This window comes from Lipotes vexillifer, unplaced genomic scaffold, assembly GCF_000442215.2.
Source record: "Lipotes vexillifer unplaced genomic scaffold, Lipotes_vexillifer_v1.1 scaffold111, whole genome shotgun sequence".
Classification (NCBI taxonomy): domain Eukaryota; kingdom Metazoa; phylum Chordata; class Mammalia; order Artiodactyla; family Lipotidae; genus Lipotes; species Lipotes vexillifer.
Window position 1 is genome coordinate 568,599 of NW_006778270.1, and position 14,992 is coordinate 583,590.

At 56.1% G+C, this 14,992-nt stretch overlaps 1 protein-coding gene across 1 annotated transcript in view; it reads left to right on the forward strand.

Annotated features, from left to right (window-relative positions):
- The window catches only part of LAMB3 (laminin subunit beta 3), a 40,547-nt gene extending 25,743 nt beyond the window's left edge, over nt 1–14,804 (forward strand). The window contains exons 11-23 of the mRNA XM_007451565.1: nt 969–1,124; nt 1,490–1,686; nt 1,994–2,105; nt 2,844–3,222; nt 4,422–4,582; nt 4,682–4,902; nt 5,185–5,382; nt 5,702–5,846; nt 9,491–9,698; nt 10,106–10,247; nt 10,625–10,801; nt 11,515–11,668; nt 14,277–14,804. Of these exons, the coding sequence (XP_007451627.1) occupies nt 969–1,124; nt 1,490–1,686; nt 1,994–2,105; nt 2,844–3,222; nt 4,422–4,582; nt 4,682–4,902; nt 5,185–5,382; nt 5,702–5,846; nt 9,491–9,698; nt 10,106–10,247; nt 10,625–10,801; nt 11,515–11,668; nt 14,277–14,413 (2,387 nt within the window). The 3' untranslated portion in view covers nt 14,414–14,804. The remainder of the gene's footprint in view (nt 1–968; nt 1,125–1,489; nt 1,687–1,993; nt 2,106–2,843; nt 3,223–4,421; nt 4,583–4,681; nt 4,903–5,184; nt 5,383–5,701; nt 5,847–9,490; nt 9,699–10,105; nt 10,248–10,624; nt 10,802–11,514; nt 11,669–14,276) is intronic.
- Nucleotides 14,805–14,992: the final 188 nt, after the last annotated feature.

The window sequence follows — 14,992 nt, forward strand, 5'->3', positions numbered from 1 at the left end:
AGAGCACATGTCCCTAAGGACATACAGGCCCTCAGGAAGCGTGAAGACTTGGTTGTGTGTCAGGACTTGTGGGCAATTGTTTTTAACTTAGCTGTGCCCTTCTAAGCAAGTCAGTGTGGTTTGCTCTTTATTTTTCTGCTTCCTCCAACATTAAGGACCCCTCCATGGCAGGGGTTATTCTTGTATCCTTGGGCCCTAGCACAACGGCAGACAAATAATTGATGCTCCGGGAATGTTTATTAAATGAACATGTAAGTCACCCAGGAGTGACTTAACACATCACAAGGGCCAGTGAGTTCATATGGGAGAGAGCAAAGAGATAGAAGCACTCTGATCCGCGTGGGGTTCATCAGGTAAGACTTCCTAGGTGAAGGAAGAGTCTTCGTTTTGAAAGCCATGAAAGGGGCTTGGGTTTTGCGGCGGGAGAAAGGTGGTTCACTTCCTGTTTATATTATCTATCTATGGAAAGAGTGAGAAAGTCTTGAGTTTGACTTCTGTTTCCAGCACTTGCTTGCTGTGTGACCTTGCGTATGTTCTTTGAACATCTCTGAGCCTCAGTCTCCTCATCTGTGCAATGGGGATAAGCATCCTCACCTCTCAGGGGTATCGTGAGGATTACATAAGGTGACAGGCAAGGGTGCCCGGCTCCGTGCTGGCCACAGAGTAGCTGTTCAGTAAATAATGCCAACCAAAACTTTTACAGTACTTAACATGTGCCAAGCACTGTTCCCTCTGCTTTACACTTACTCATTGATTCCTCATAAGAAGCCTATGAGTGTTGTATAATTACCCCCATTTTATAGGTGAGAAAGCTGAGGCACAGAGGGATTAAATAACTCAACTAAGGTGGTAAGGTTGTAAGTCAGGAAGTGGTGGAACAAGGATTTGAACCAGGAAGCCTGGCTTCTAGAATGTGCTCTCTGCTTTTCTTCTTTGCCCCTCCTGCCGTGGCTGCCTTTGTCTCTCAGCCTGCGAGTGTGATCCGGATGGGGCAGTGCCAGGAGCGCCCTGTGACCCAGTGACCGGGCAGTGTGTGTGCAAGGAGCAAGTGCAGGGGGAACGCTGTGACCTGTGCAAGCCGGGATTTACAGGACTCACCTATGCCAACCCGCAGGGCTGCCACCGTGAGTAAGGGGCCCAGCCTGCCATGGCGTCGGGCAGGCGGCCTGGGGCCACCAGATCTGTGACCTGTCCTGCTCACTGAGCTGCATGCCGGGTGCTTTGCCACTGGCTTCCAGCAGGTGACAGCACAGGCCTGAGGTGGAAGGTGGGACACAGTCCTCCCGAGGGAGGGCAGGCAGGTGGCCAAGCAGCCAGGTGTGGGGACTGGTGGGAAAGTGCGGTGGCCTTATGAGTCAGCCAGGTTATCTGGAGGGAACGGCCCTACCTCGTTCTTTTCCCAGGCTGTGCCCCTCCCTGATGCACGTCCTCTGGAGGTAAGATATTGGTGGCCCGGCCCCCGAGCTCAGCAGCCCTCCCTCCCATGCAGGATGTGACTGCAGCGTCCTGGGTGCCCGGCGGGACATGCCGTGTGATGAGGAGAGTGGACGCTGCCTGTGTCTGCCCCACGTGGTGGGCCCCAAATGTGACCAGTGCGCTCCCTACCACTGGAAGTTGGCCAGCGGCCGGGGCTGCGAGCCATGTGCCTGCGACCTGCACAACTCCCTCAGCCCCCAGTGCAACCAGGTACATGGCGGGGTGGCCCATGGGCCCCTCAGCAAGGAAAGGCTCCTGCCCACCAGCCTCTGTCTCCCCTCTGCACTGCCCTTCTGGCTCTTTCCAAAGTCAGACTGGGCTGCTTCTGTCCTCCTTCCCCTGGGGAGGCCACCAAATGTCCCTCCGTCCGTGGCTCTCAGCCTTTGGCAATGCCACATTCGCACACCTTCTGCAGGGCCGTCCTGGGCTTTGACTTCAGAGCTTGTGTCCTCGTGGAAGTCCTTGCTTTGGGGTGCACTGGGGAGTTCTGCCCCCTGACCGGTCTCTCCCCGCACAGTTCACAGGGCAGTGTCCCTGTCAGGAAGGGTTTGGTGGCCTGACCTGCAGCACTGCAGCCGTCCGCCCGTGTCCTGACAGGACCTACGGAGATGCAGCTATTGGATGCCGAGGTGTGCTCACTGAGTGGGGACGCGGAGGACATGGTGGGGGGCTGTGCTCGGGTGGGCTCGTGGTGGGGACACGTGGGTCTGTGGTGGGGGAGGGCATCCCGTACTGGTCCACGCGGGGTGGGCCCTGGCCACCCATAGGAGCGCTCGCTCCCCACCGCTGCCCCGGGGCTGACACCAGGCCGTCCCCATGTCCCTATGTGCGCATGACAGGAGGGCTGCTTTGCTTCCCACTTCCCTGAGAAACCATTTCCCAGAAGCCATCTGCAGGAAACGTCCTCCTCTCCCTCTTCGTAGACGGAGAAAGTGAGTCCTGAGGGGGAGTCAGTTTGACAAGTAGTGACAAGTGCACACAGACCCGAGTCTGTTCTCAGCTCCGTGACCTCGGGAGGAGTTGCTCCCCCTCTTCAGGCCTCAGTTTCCTCATCTGGGCAAGGGGCACACTGCCTCAGATGCTTCATCTGTGAGAATGGGAAAATAAGCATGTTAACTCTGCCACAGAGTGTGTGGTGAGGGTCAGAAGCGTTAGCGTGTGCCTGGTGAGTGAGGCTCAGAACAGTGCCTGGCACGTCGGAGGTGCTACGTAAGGGCTTGCTGTCATTACCATGATTTCATTCTGGCCTTGACCGTCTCATTCTAAGTGTGAAAGACCCTGAGGTCAGACCTCCTCTTCAGGCTTTCCCCACAAACACCTGATCTTCCTGACCCCCCGGCCTCTGACCAACATTTCTCCCGCCTTAGCCTGTGACTGTGACTTCCGGGGAACGGAGGGACCAGGCTGCGATAAGGCCTCGGGCCGCTGTCTCTGCCGCCCTGGCTCGACCGGGCCACGCTGCGACCAGTGCCAGCGAGGCTACTGTGACCGCTACCCAGTGTGTGTGGCCTGCCACCCCTGCTTCCAGACCTACGATGCCGGCCTCCGGGAGCGGGCCCTCCGCCTCAGCAGCCTCCGCAATGCCACCACCAGCCTGTGGCCCGGGCCGGGCCTGGAGGATCGTGGCCTGGCGTCCCGGATACTGGACACAAAGAACAAGCTGGAGCAGATCCAAGCCATCCTCGGTGGCGCCTCGGTCACGGAGCAGGAGGTGGCCCAGGTGGCCAATGCCATCGTCTCCATCAGGTCATTCCCTCTCCCTGCCGAGCCACGTGGCAGAAGAACAATTCCATGTGGGTCCACATAGGGGCACACTGGTCCTTCCTTACATTGGTTACAGCCCTTTACCGTCTACCAAGGCTTCTCACAGGCGCCTCTCTTTTCACTGTCACGACAGTCCTGGAAGGTTGGCGTGGTGGGTGTTATTCCTTGCACTTTGCAGATGAGGAAACAGGCACAGATAGGTGACATGATAGAGTCACGTGGCCACCAAGGGGCAGAGCGGGGCACCGGGAGCACAGGCACGAGCCCAAGTCCTGAGTTCTTTCAAGTGCCCGGTGCCGCCCGTGGGAGTGTCAGCTCTGCGTTAGTCAACCTTGTGGAGGGCATCTGAGAGGCAGGGCTCTAAAAATAACTTGCGTTTGCCTTTGGAATGGGAGCAGTCCCACCCACGGTCTCCTCCTACCAGCAGAGGTGCCTTCTCAGTGAGGTTTCGTTCTGAAGTTTTTATGAGTTTGCTTTCCCTGAGCACTTGCTGACTGTGAGGGCCTGAGCCATCTAGGTGTGCCGTTGACCTTGGTCTCAGCACTGAGTAGGGAGTCCGCAGGCGGTTGGTGGGCTGGCTGTGCAGGCCTGGCGGGGCTTTCCAGAAGGACGGTCCGTGCTGAGCAAAGCCCGGCCATGGAGTACGCGAGGCTGGTGGAGGGAATGGTGGTGGGTGGAGCTGCAAAGGGCCTGGGAGGGAGGAACGTCCGAAAGCTCAGCCGTGGTGGGTCAGGGCAGGTGACCCCCTTCAGGTGGAGACCAGCAGTGGGCCGCAGCTACGGGAGCTCCGTGGGGAGGTGTGGGCTGCAGAAGAGAGACTCGGGAGCCTGGGGTACAGGTGGTGGCTGATGTCGGCCTGTAGGCAGCAGAGGAGGAGGAGGGGCTCGGGGGATGCTCCTCGTGGAAGCCGACGTGGCGAGGTGGAAGAAAGCCGGGACTGTTAGGGTCACACACGCCAAGGAGGGAGAGATTTTTATGGATCTGCCTGCATAGGGGTGGAGGGAGGTTGTGCTTGCTTTTGCCCGGCAGGATCCTCTCCAGCCCACGGAGGCTCCCTTCTGTGGCTTTTACTGACGGCGTCTCTTTTTCCTGACGCAGTAGCGATTTCTCCGAGGGGATGGCTGGCTCCAGGGAGGTAGCCTCCCTCCTGTAGTTTAGTGGAAGCTTCTCTCCCACTTCAGGCAGACTCTCCGGGGCCTGCAGGTGGATGTGCCCCTAGAGGAGGAGACCTTGTCCCTTCCGGGAGACCTGGAGAATCTGGACAGAAGCTTCAGTCGCCTCCTCGTTATGTATCAGAGCAAGAGGGAGCAGTTTGAAAAAATAAGCAGTGCCGATCCTTCAGGTGAGGAGGGGTACACAGACACCACGCCGGGCCAGGCTTCATCTCCGTCTCCAGGCTCCGGGTCCAGGGCCAGCTTGGTTCCCTCTCTTCTTCCCACAGGAGCCTTCCGGATGCTGACTGCGGCCCACCAGCGGTCATCCCAGGCTGCTCAGCAGGTCGCGGACAGCTCCCGCTGGCTGCTGCAGCTCAGGGACAGCCGGAGAGAGGCGGAGAGGCTGGAGCAGCAGCTGGGAGGGGCAGGAGAGGCCGGGGGCCCCCAGCTCGCGGCCCTGAGGCTGCAGATGGCTTCCTTGCCTGATCTGACACCTGCTGCCAACAAGGTGACTCCTGTCACGGAGCCCCGCTTCCAGAGGCCCCCCGCCCCAGCTTGTGACTCACCGACTGTTGCTCCACATTCCCCCCCTGGGGCCACGTGGACCTCCCACACCCCCGCCCATCCCGACCCTTGACCCCACGTAGTGTGTTCAGCAGTTACCAAGGAAACAAGTTTCTGGTGCCCAAGTTGCCGTGGAGATGTCTGGCTGCTTGTTTCCCAGGTGTGGGAGGGGAGTGATCACTGAGGAGGCTTGGGGACCCCCTCTGATGCCCCCATCTCTCCACAGCTCTGTGGGGGCCCCAGGGAGATGGCTTGCACCCCGGGAGCGTGCCCTGGGGAGCTGTGTCCCCGAGACAACGGCACGGCCTGTGGCTCCCACTGCAGGGGTGCTCTCCCCAGGGCAGGTGGGGCCTTCCGGACGGCAGGGCAGGTGGCCGAGCAGCTGCGGGGCTTCAACGCCCAGCTCCAGCAGACCAGGCAGATGGTAGGTGTGGCTGAGGTGGGGTGGGCCCGTGGTGGAGGAGGCAGAGGGGACAGAGCCCCTAAGCAAGTCAGAGCTCCCATTCTGCAGCCAGGAGTCGAAAGCCCAGAGATGTCGGGTGACTTTCCAGTGGCCCTACAGCAAGTGAGAGATAGAGTTTGAGGCCAGTGTTTTTACATCATTTCTTCTGGGGCCAAACCGAGCTAGTTACAAAAGTTTCCTAGGGAGATCTTGGGTAGCAGGTGCCTCCAGAATCCTCGGGGCCTGCTGAGAGGCCCTCTTGGGGCTTTAACCACTGCTGACCCATAGTGTGTGTCAGCAGATCAGGGCAGCCGAGGAAGCCACCTTGCAGGTGCAGTCAGATGCTCAGAGCCTGGAGATGCAGGTGAGCACCAGCCGCTCCCAGATGGAGGAAGACGTCACACGCACGCGGCTCCTCATCCAGCAGGTCCGGGACTTCCTCTCAGGTGGGCTGGTCTTCACCTTTCCCTGGGCTGATGTTTCGACGTCCGCCTGTCCTCAGTGCCCCATTCCCTCTCCCTCATCTCATTCGTCAGTCAGCTACTTCCTTCCCTGGTCTCCGTGCCCCTGGACCAGCCCCCATCACTCACCTGGATGGCTGCACGGCCTCTAGGTGATCCCCTACCTCCTTCCTGCTCCCTCATAGCCTGTTCTCAGCAGAACAGTCTGAAACGTCTTTGAAAAATGTGTAAGCGGGGTCACATCCCACTCATGCCTAAAATCCTTCACTGGCTTTCCCTTGTTCTTGGGATAAACTCTCAGCTCCTTACCATGGCCCCTGTTAGCTCCTGGGTATGGCCTGTATCCTCTCCACTTTGCTCACAAACCGTCTTTGAACAGGCCAGGCTCTTGCCAGCCTCGGAGGCTCTTGCTGTTCCTCTGCCTGGGATGCTCTCTCTAAGGCTGCTGATTCTTTCCCTCCAGGTCTGAGTGTAAATATCTCCCTCGGGGGGCCTTTTCTGACCACCCCCTCTGGTCATCCCCCTCCCCCATATCCCCCTCTGGAGTCTGACCTTCACTGCTCTACTCCGAGCCTGTGGTTGTTGAGCTCACCTGTCTACAAGTGTAATGTTCGTCTCCCAACTGGACTCTAAACTCCGAGAGGGCAGGGATGGCTGTCTGTCTTATTCACTGTGTCCCTGGCACTTAGCATAAGTCCAGGCCCGGAAAAGCACCCAGTGTTGATTGAATGAATAGATGAACCCGACCTCCTCCCTTGCCACCTGGGGAGTGGGAAGGTCCCTGGACAGGACTCAGGAAATCTATGGGCCTTTGGGCAAGTTGTTTTCCTCTTTGCCTCATCTTTCGCTTCTGCCAACGGGGATGATAGTATTTTACAAGTTTATTCCGGGTGTCAAGCAACTGACATAAAATGTGTTTTGAAAAATTAAAGATGCCTCAGGAATATGAACTGATATTATTAAATTTCTGGTCCCTGCCAGGGAGTTTGCTTGGCTGGGAGCCCAGTTAACATGAGCTGACAGCCTGGTGTAATGATAGTTGTTCTTCCTGCTACTGTTGCAGTGCCTTTGCTTCAAGAAGCCAGAGCCCCGTCCTGGGTGCAGTTGGCAGGTTGGAGAGAAGAAGGGACAGGCCATCTGTGGGACTCACAGATAAGGAAGACTTTCCCTGAGTGAAGCCGAGTAAGGCAGGCTAGGTGGCCCCCTATCCTGCATCAACCCCAGCTAGGGGGTAGTGGGGTAGGAAGCCTGTCCTTGGGGTGCAGTCTGGGCTCCAATGAATGGGCAGGGAGTGGCCGGGCTGTGGGGTCCCTGCTGTCCCCTCAGTTATGCTTGTGTCTCAGGTTGAGTCCTTGGACAGGATGAGGGGCAGAGAGAAGGAGCAGGGCCTGAGAGAGGCCTGGCCCCTGGGAGGGACCTGGGACAATTCTTACAGTGTCCATGGCTGTGGATTCTAAGGTCCAGAGTCCCGCTGCAGGAAGCATGGGTACCAGCTGCTGTGGGCACGCAGGGTCACAGCGAGGGCAGGAGAGTGGAAGGCCAGTGGAGGAGGGAGGGGGCACCATCTTTCTCAGGTCATCAAAGGAAGTGACAAAGATAATAGGTCAGGTTTACTGAGTTCTTACCAAGTGCCCGGCACTGTTCTAAGTGCTTCACATTATGTAATCCCGACTGCCTACCACTTTGCATGTGAGGACCCCAGATACAGGGAGGTTAAGAAACCTGCCTAAAAGCATCCAGCTTGGAGGGAGTACGGGTAGGGTTCACCTCACTCCGGAGTCCACACGCTAGATTATTGCGTTATGAGATGGACCACCTCCCAGCGCCCCACCACCCATCTTGCTTCTTTGCCGTCTCTAATGTTTGTCCTCTCCCTGCATTGTCTCCCCTGCCCTGCCCCACCCCTCCCGACCTGGCTAATTCCTACACACCCTCTAAGGATCTCCTGGGTATCTCATTCTCCAGGAAGCTTTCCTGGACCTGTCAGACTGGGTTAGGAGCCCCTGTAACGGCCGTCCTAGCACCCTGAGCTTACCCCCATCACTCAGGGTTGTGCTTCCTTGCCCCACTAGATTTCAGGCTCCATGAGGGCAAGGACCAAGTCCAATCTGACCTGCAGTCTCAGCTCCCCACATCCTGCAGCTCAGAGCAGTGAATGTTTGCTGAGCCCACCCTGAGACTCAGAAGCCCATGAAACTGAGTGTAACTCAGACCAAGCCCACGGGTGCAGCTGAAGTGAGGCAGAACAAAGGAAGGGCAGGCGCTAGGTGAGGGTGTGCTTGCTGTAAGAGGCTTTCTAGGGAAGGCACATATAAGCCTCATTGAGAGTAGGACTCTGGGTTAGGTGAGAGGTTGGTGGTCTCTATGGGGAGGTCCTTGTGAAAGCTCGTAATTGGGGAAAAGCCCACTTCATTAAACTCATTAAAGTCAGCCACAATTATGCCTTGAGCTCCTGCGGTGTGCTGCCCTGGCCCCAAAAGGACATAGCAATAAACAGGCGTGGTTTCCACCTTCCAGGAATGTCCTTCCACCTGGCATGGGGTGGGGACTGGGTCTAGGACCTCTGTAGCCAGCTGGTGAGGAAACCTTTGATTGCAGAGTAAGGCTGGGTGGGCCCCAGAGGAGTTAAGTCCTAGGGCAAACTATCTGAGTGGGCGGGTGCCCCCTTCCCTACCATGTCAGTACCAGTGGAATCTGTAAAAGTGACCATGGGGAGGAGATGCCATCTCTGTACTTCTCACCTTACTCCCTGACCCAGAGTTGGATTGTGAAATTCCTGCTAAAATTGATTTTTTCATATCATCCCTTGAGGTTGGGCATTGTGATTCCCATTTCACAGATCAGGAAACTGAGCTCAACGAAGCCAGTTAACTTGTCCCAGTTTGCTTGAATAGTAAAGAGGAGGCCTGAGACTGGAGCCCCTTCAATCATTCATTCAATGTACAAACAGAGTGCCTCCAAGGGCCGTGCACTGTGCTAGGGGCTGGGCTATAGCTGTGGATGAAAGCCAGTCCCCGTCCTCACGTTGTTTACAATAAATGAGTTAAGTGTCCAGCACGTGGGTGGCGATAAATGTTAGGGAGGAAGATAAAGCTGAGAAGGAGGGTAAGGAGTGTTGGCAGAGGGTAGAGGTTGCGATCCTAGATTGGATGGCCTGGGCTGGCCCCTCTCAGAAGGTGACATGTGAGCAAAGCCCAGGTAATCTTGATCTGCCTTTGCAAAAGCGAGCACTCTGCCCCAGAGGAGGGGCACGTGGAAGGGTTCTTATTGCCAAGGAAGCATTTCCAGTCCCTGGCTGGTCTCCCCACTTCAGGGCTGATTATATCTGTGCTCCAGGCATTGTTCAGTACCAGCTGCCTGGTACCACCTCCCTCTCCCCAGCCTGCAGCTTCCTGTGGTGCCACTTAGTTGCCACAGCTGTGCCGACAGCCATCCTCCCGCGGCAGCGAGCCCGGGACTTCTCAGAGCAGGGCGCCTGAGTGTGCCTGGGAGGGAGCCGCAGCTCCTCGGGCAGCCCGGGCAGAGATGGCATGGAGGTGCTGCCCACGGGTGTTGTCAGCCTGGAGAGGCCTCTGGTCTTTGGGGAGGTGGCTGAGCTCCCCCATTCCGATGGATGGTTTGTCTTCCAGACCCTGACACTGACATAGCCACCATCCAGGAGGTCAGTGAGGCCGTGCTGGCCCTGTGGCTGCCCACAGACTCTGCCACAGTCCTGCGGAAGATGAATGAGATCCAGGCCATCGCAGCCAGGCTCCCCAACGTGGACCTGGTGCTTTCTCAGACCAAGCAGGACATCGCTCGGGCTCGCAGGCTCCAGGCTGAGGCTGAGCAGGCCAGGTGTGGCCCTGGGCCCTGAACTTCTCCCAGGATCGGGCTGGGGTTTTGCCCCCCAACTCTGTTGCTGGAAGCAAGAGAGGAACGTCTGCAAGTCAGAGGGGTGCCGAGGGCTGGGAGACAGGAGGAGGTGCTTACTGTGGTGGGGGATGGTGAAGTGATACACAGCATCCAGCTGAAACTTTATTCGGCACAGCCCCGTCTTCCTTATTGGGAACCGTCCCCAGAGGCTGCCTCAGACAACCTGCTTGGTGGGATCCTGGGATGGAAAAGCTACTGAGTTAATACTTGGCTTCTTATCTTGGCTGGAAAGGATATTCTCTGGACTGGGGAGTGAGTTGGATCCCCCATCTCTTCATTCACTGTGCACCCATTCCACCCACCCCCACCTTCCATTCCCCCGGCCCCAGGAGCCGAGCCCACACAGTGGAGGGCCAGGTGGAGGATGTGCTGGGGAACCTGCGACAGGGCACGCTGGCACTGCAGGAGGCCCGGGACACCATGCAAGGCACCCGCCGCTCCCTTCAGCTTATCCAAGACAGGGTTGCTGAGGTAGGCATTATGGCTTCCTTCCCCCACTTGTGGGAATGAACATTCAGACTCAGGCGCAAGGCATAGAAGATGCCAGGAAGTGACCCGGGTGGAAACTGAGCTGGGGCCCTGAAGAAGGGAGCCTGTGAGCCTTGAGCCTGGCTTCGAGCCTTTGGTTTTCTGCTCTCGTGGCTGCTGCAGGAGTGGGCAGGGGGTGGTCAGCTGAGCTGGAGAACGGGGAGGCCTGGATGCCGGGGGCAGATAGAGGATTGGGATGGTCGTGATAGTGATGTCCTGCTTGTAGAGAGTTTTTGTGGCCTGATGAGTTGGAGGAGATAAGAATGAAGGTCACTGCCTATGAGACCCACCCCAAACTCCGGGTGTCTTTTTCCACAAAGGTTCGGCAGGTGCTGGGGCCAGCGGAAAGACTGGTGACCAGCCTGATGGAGCAGCTGGGTGGCTTCCGAGCACGGATGGAGGAGCTCGGCCGCCAGGCCGGGCAGCAGCGGGCACAGGCGGCCCAGGCCCAGCAGCTGGCAGAGGAGGCCAGCAAGCAGGCACTGAGTGCCCAGGAGGTACCTAGAGGGCAGAGTTAGCCCAAGCAAGCATGGCCAGCGGGAGCAGGATAGGACTCTGTACACTTTATAAGACCATGGGCTCCAGAGCACTTCGAGTGACAGTTATTCTGATATATCCAGCGGGGGCTTCAGGATTAAGGCGCACCTGGTCAGGCATCTGAATTCTCCCTCTGGATGCCTTTGGTGGAGCTGGTTCAGGGATGCTGGAAACAGCCAGTCCAATCCCTCTCCTCTCACAGATGAAGTGGTGACTCTGTCCCGACCAAAAGCTCATCTACAAAGGAGGTCTCTTGACACCTGATCCAGAGCTTGTCCCCTGTCATGGTTATCCAGCCCAGACAGAAACTCTTGACTTAGCCCAACCTGAGCCCCATCACTGTCCGAATTAGATCAGAGAGAAGGTCGAAGAGCCAGTTTCAGTGTCTCCAGGGTACCGGTGGTCCCGGTACAATGGCCAAGCTGCCGAGCATACTATTAAGTGACAGCTGTGTACCTGGCCCTGTGCTGGCACTGTAGATGAAGGGAGGGGAAATACAGAAGTTACGGTATGGCTTGTGGCCCAGGGGCTTTTATAGGCAGAATCAACCCACTGGGGATATTAGGAGGCACCTCATCTCTGTGTGCTGATTAGGGTTACATCAGGGTCCTTTAGCCAAATGTCTTTAGGACTTGGGATGATGATGATGTGGGGACTGTTCTTCCTTTTTCAGGGATTTGAGAGAATAAAGCAAAAGTATGCTGAGTTGAAGGACCGGCTGGGTCGGAGCCCCACGCTCGGAGAGCAGGGCAGCAGGATCTTGAGCATCAAGATGGAGGCGGAGGAACTGTTTGGGGAAACCATGGAGATGATGGACAAGATGAAAGGTGAGGGAGTGGTCCAGGGGCTTGGACTTCAGGGCATCCCTGAAGGCTGCTCCCAACCCAGGGTTTCTGAGGCCTAATGTTTGGAGCTAGCAGTGCTAAGGCAGTGAAATCAATAGGGATTTCCTGAGCACCTAGTAAGTACAAGGCATATAATGTGGCTTTGAGGCATGTGGACATGTTCCCAAAGACTAGGCCTGCCCTCAAGAGGCTCGCAATCCATTTTTCCTATTGGCCACCAGCTTCATGAAACTATTTAATGGCACAAAGAGGACTGTGGCAAAAGCCCGAATAATAGGAGCTCTAGGGGCTCAGAGGATAAATAACGTCAGAGAGAAATGTCCAGGGAAGGTCATGTTCAAAAAAGATAAGATTTGAGGTGGGCCTGGGAGGATGTATAAGCCTGGAAGAGGCTGTGAGGAGGAGAAGGGACATCAAGACATGTTCTGAGGGTGGAGGCGGGACCACCCAACTGGAGACGAGGGTTGATGAGGAGAGAACAGGTGGGAGAGAAGTTGCATGGAGCCAGGGTGGCTGGTCCACGTCGTCGGCCCCGATGCCAGGAGGAAGTGGGTAGACTCAGCCCTGGAGGCAGCAGGAAACCAACCAAGGATTTTGAGTATGGCAAACCGTAATGAAAGAAGCTTTCGAAAGGGTTCTGAGGTTCCTCGGAAAAGGAGAACAGAGATTTCCAGGCTCAGCCTCTGAGATGTGATGATGGGCTCACTGCCCTGTGAATGACAAAACCAGAGCCTCTTTGAATTTTAGAGAAAGCTTTTGACAAAAATCTGTTTGGCTAGCTAGATGGACACTATGGAGAAAGGCAGGCTGGCAAGTTGACAGTGGCTACTATGACTGGCCACACCTGAAGGGGGAGGCGAGAGGAGCTGACCTAGATGCAGGAGTCCAGGGCTGGGTCAGTGCACGCCCTGGCCCTGTCCATCAGTGTCATGTATGAAGATAAAGAATTTGCTAATCAAATCTGAGGATGACAGGTAGTTAATGCACTAGATAACAGAACCAGCATTCTAAGGCAGTCTCAGAAGTCTGAAAGGATGGGCTGAAACTAACAGGATAAAATTAAGTAAGGAGAAAAATCCCCTCTCACTCTGGCCTTGTTTGGACCTAAATTCACAAGTATAGCTCAGGTGAGGTCTGGCTTCTCAGTGGATAATGTAGCTGAACACTTTATAACCGGTTAGTGATAAACACGTATGAGTTGTTACTCGCCCGAGAAAGACCCAAGAGTTTTGAGTAACTGTAAGCTTGATATAACTCAGAAGTGCCTTTGCTCCTGCCAAAAGAGCTAATAAATGCAAAGCAGCCAAGACAAGGGGAGTAGTGGCTCAAAGATGATATTAAAAATATTTAGTAACTGGTGTGTCCTGCACCCACCAGCCAGAAAGGCTTAGGTTGTAGCATTGGAGCAAGCATTTACCTGCTTGCAGGAATTTGCCTTTAATTGCAGGGTTATGGGGAGGAGCATGCTTAAGGAGCCTCTGGGGATGGGGGTCGGGGAACAGAACAGCAACTGTAAAAATTTCAGTGTTTTACTAACCCATAGGTCCATGTGGGTACCCACTGGCTGAATGTGTCTGTTAATAACCCTGTTACACTCTGCTGATCTCCCAGGTGAGATCGAGTTCAGTGGAGGCTCTACTACAGCTTCAAAAGGGATATTGATGAACCCACACACTTGAGAGGGAGGGTGGCCAGGGGTGGGATGCAGGGAAGGCCTGGTGATTATATCAGATGGGGAGTGGATGAAGGAACTAGGGCGGTTTCATCTGGGGAAGATGGGGCCTCAGACATGTGAAGGACTGCCATGTAGGAAACAGAAAGAATAGATTCCTACACCCCAGGAGACAGACCTGGGACAATTGGGTGGCAGCAAGATGTGCTCAGATTCTGGCTTAACGAGAAGACTTTTTAACAAGCAGAACTGCCTAAAGTTGGAGCCTTGTGAGACAGTGCCCCCTGGCCCTGTTCCTGGAAAGTTCAGGCTAAGGCTGGGTACCAGCTCTCATGAATGTGGTACAGGGGGCTCCTGCTTAGGATGACAGGGGGGACAGGCTGGACTCGATCACTTTGGAGTCCTTCATATCCTCCACACATAATCTGGTGGTGGTATGCGGAATGGACCGAAGGGGGAGGACTAGATTTATCTGGAGCGGCATTTCTGGGGAGAGACAATGGGGAGGAATTCTGGCCACCCAGCTCTTTCGCCCTGGTGCCCACCTGAGGAATCATTGGTGGGATGGCAGCTGTCTGGGTCCAACATAGCGGGTTTCTTATCTTGGTGCCAGTGGCCTCCCTCATCAGCCTGGGACAGCTCTGCCTAGAGCAGAGGAGAAGGGTAGGGGGCAGAGGATCCTTGGGGTAAGGGCTTCCTGGGTCTGGCCCCTGCCATGTTTCTCTTAAGAGTGGGATGCGGGCTGGAGAGGCCTGAGGCTGGAGAGAGCTGCCTTAGGGGCCAGACGCCCTCAAGGTGGAGGTGATTTCTCCCGCAGATGCTGCGTCCAGGCGGCTGGGAGGAGAAGGAAGGGTTGGGAGCCTTCAGCTGTGTCTCCCCAGCTCGTCTTCCTCCCCCTGTTGTTCCATCTGCCCTCAGACATGGAGTTGGAGCTGCTTCGGGGGAGCCAGGCCATCATGCTTCGCTCGGCAGACCTGACGGGGCTGGAGAAGCACGTGGAGCAGATCCGGAACCACATCAATGGGCGCGTGCTCTACTACGCCACCTGCAGGTGATGCGCCAGCGTCCAGCCTGTGGCCCTGCTCATCTGCCCTCTTTGCTTCTGGGGGCCAGACTGGCTTGGAATACTTTCCAGCTGCAGGAAAATTTTATGCAGCCTAAAGCACAGCCTGGACCACCCTGGTGTGCGTTGTTAGGATTACTCTGGGCTGCAGCTGAGCCTGGGCTGATGGGACAACTACCGTTGAGGGACAGACATGGTGGAGGCGGGCCACATCGTTGTAACCAGGAGCTCTCAAGTGGAGGGCACTTGGCTGGGCAGTGTCCTTGCCCTTCATTCTCCATTGAGGCTGAATCCTGGACCAACACAGAAACATAACTAAAAATGATGTACAAGTGAAAAGCCCAATAAAAATCTATAGAAAGGAGCCTGGAGTTTCAAAGAGGGGAAATAGTCTGTCTCCCTGTGAAGTAAACATTTCTCATTTGTTTCTGTCTCCCATCTGGGGTTCCTGGGTACTCCTCTGCTCAAACCTGAGGCCTGGTGGTGAAAGAATAGGCTGCCACCACTCTGCTCAGTCTAGCGACTCATCACCCAGACTTAGGGAGACGGGGCCCCTTTGCTCCAGCAACTG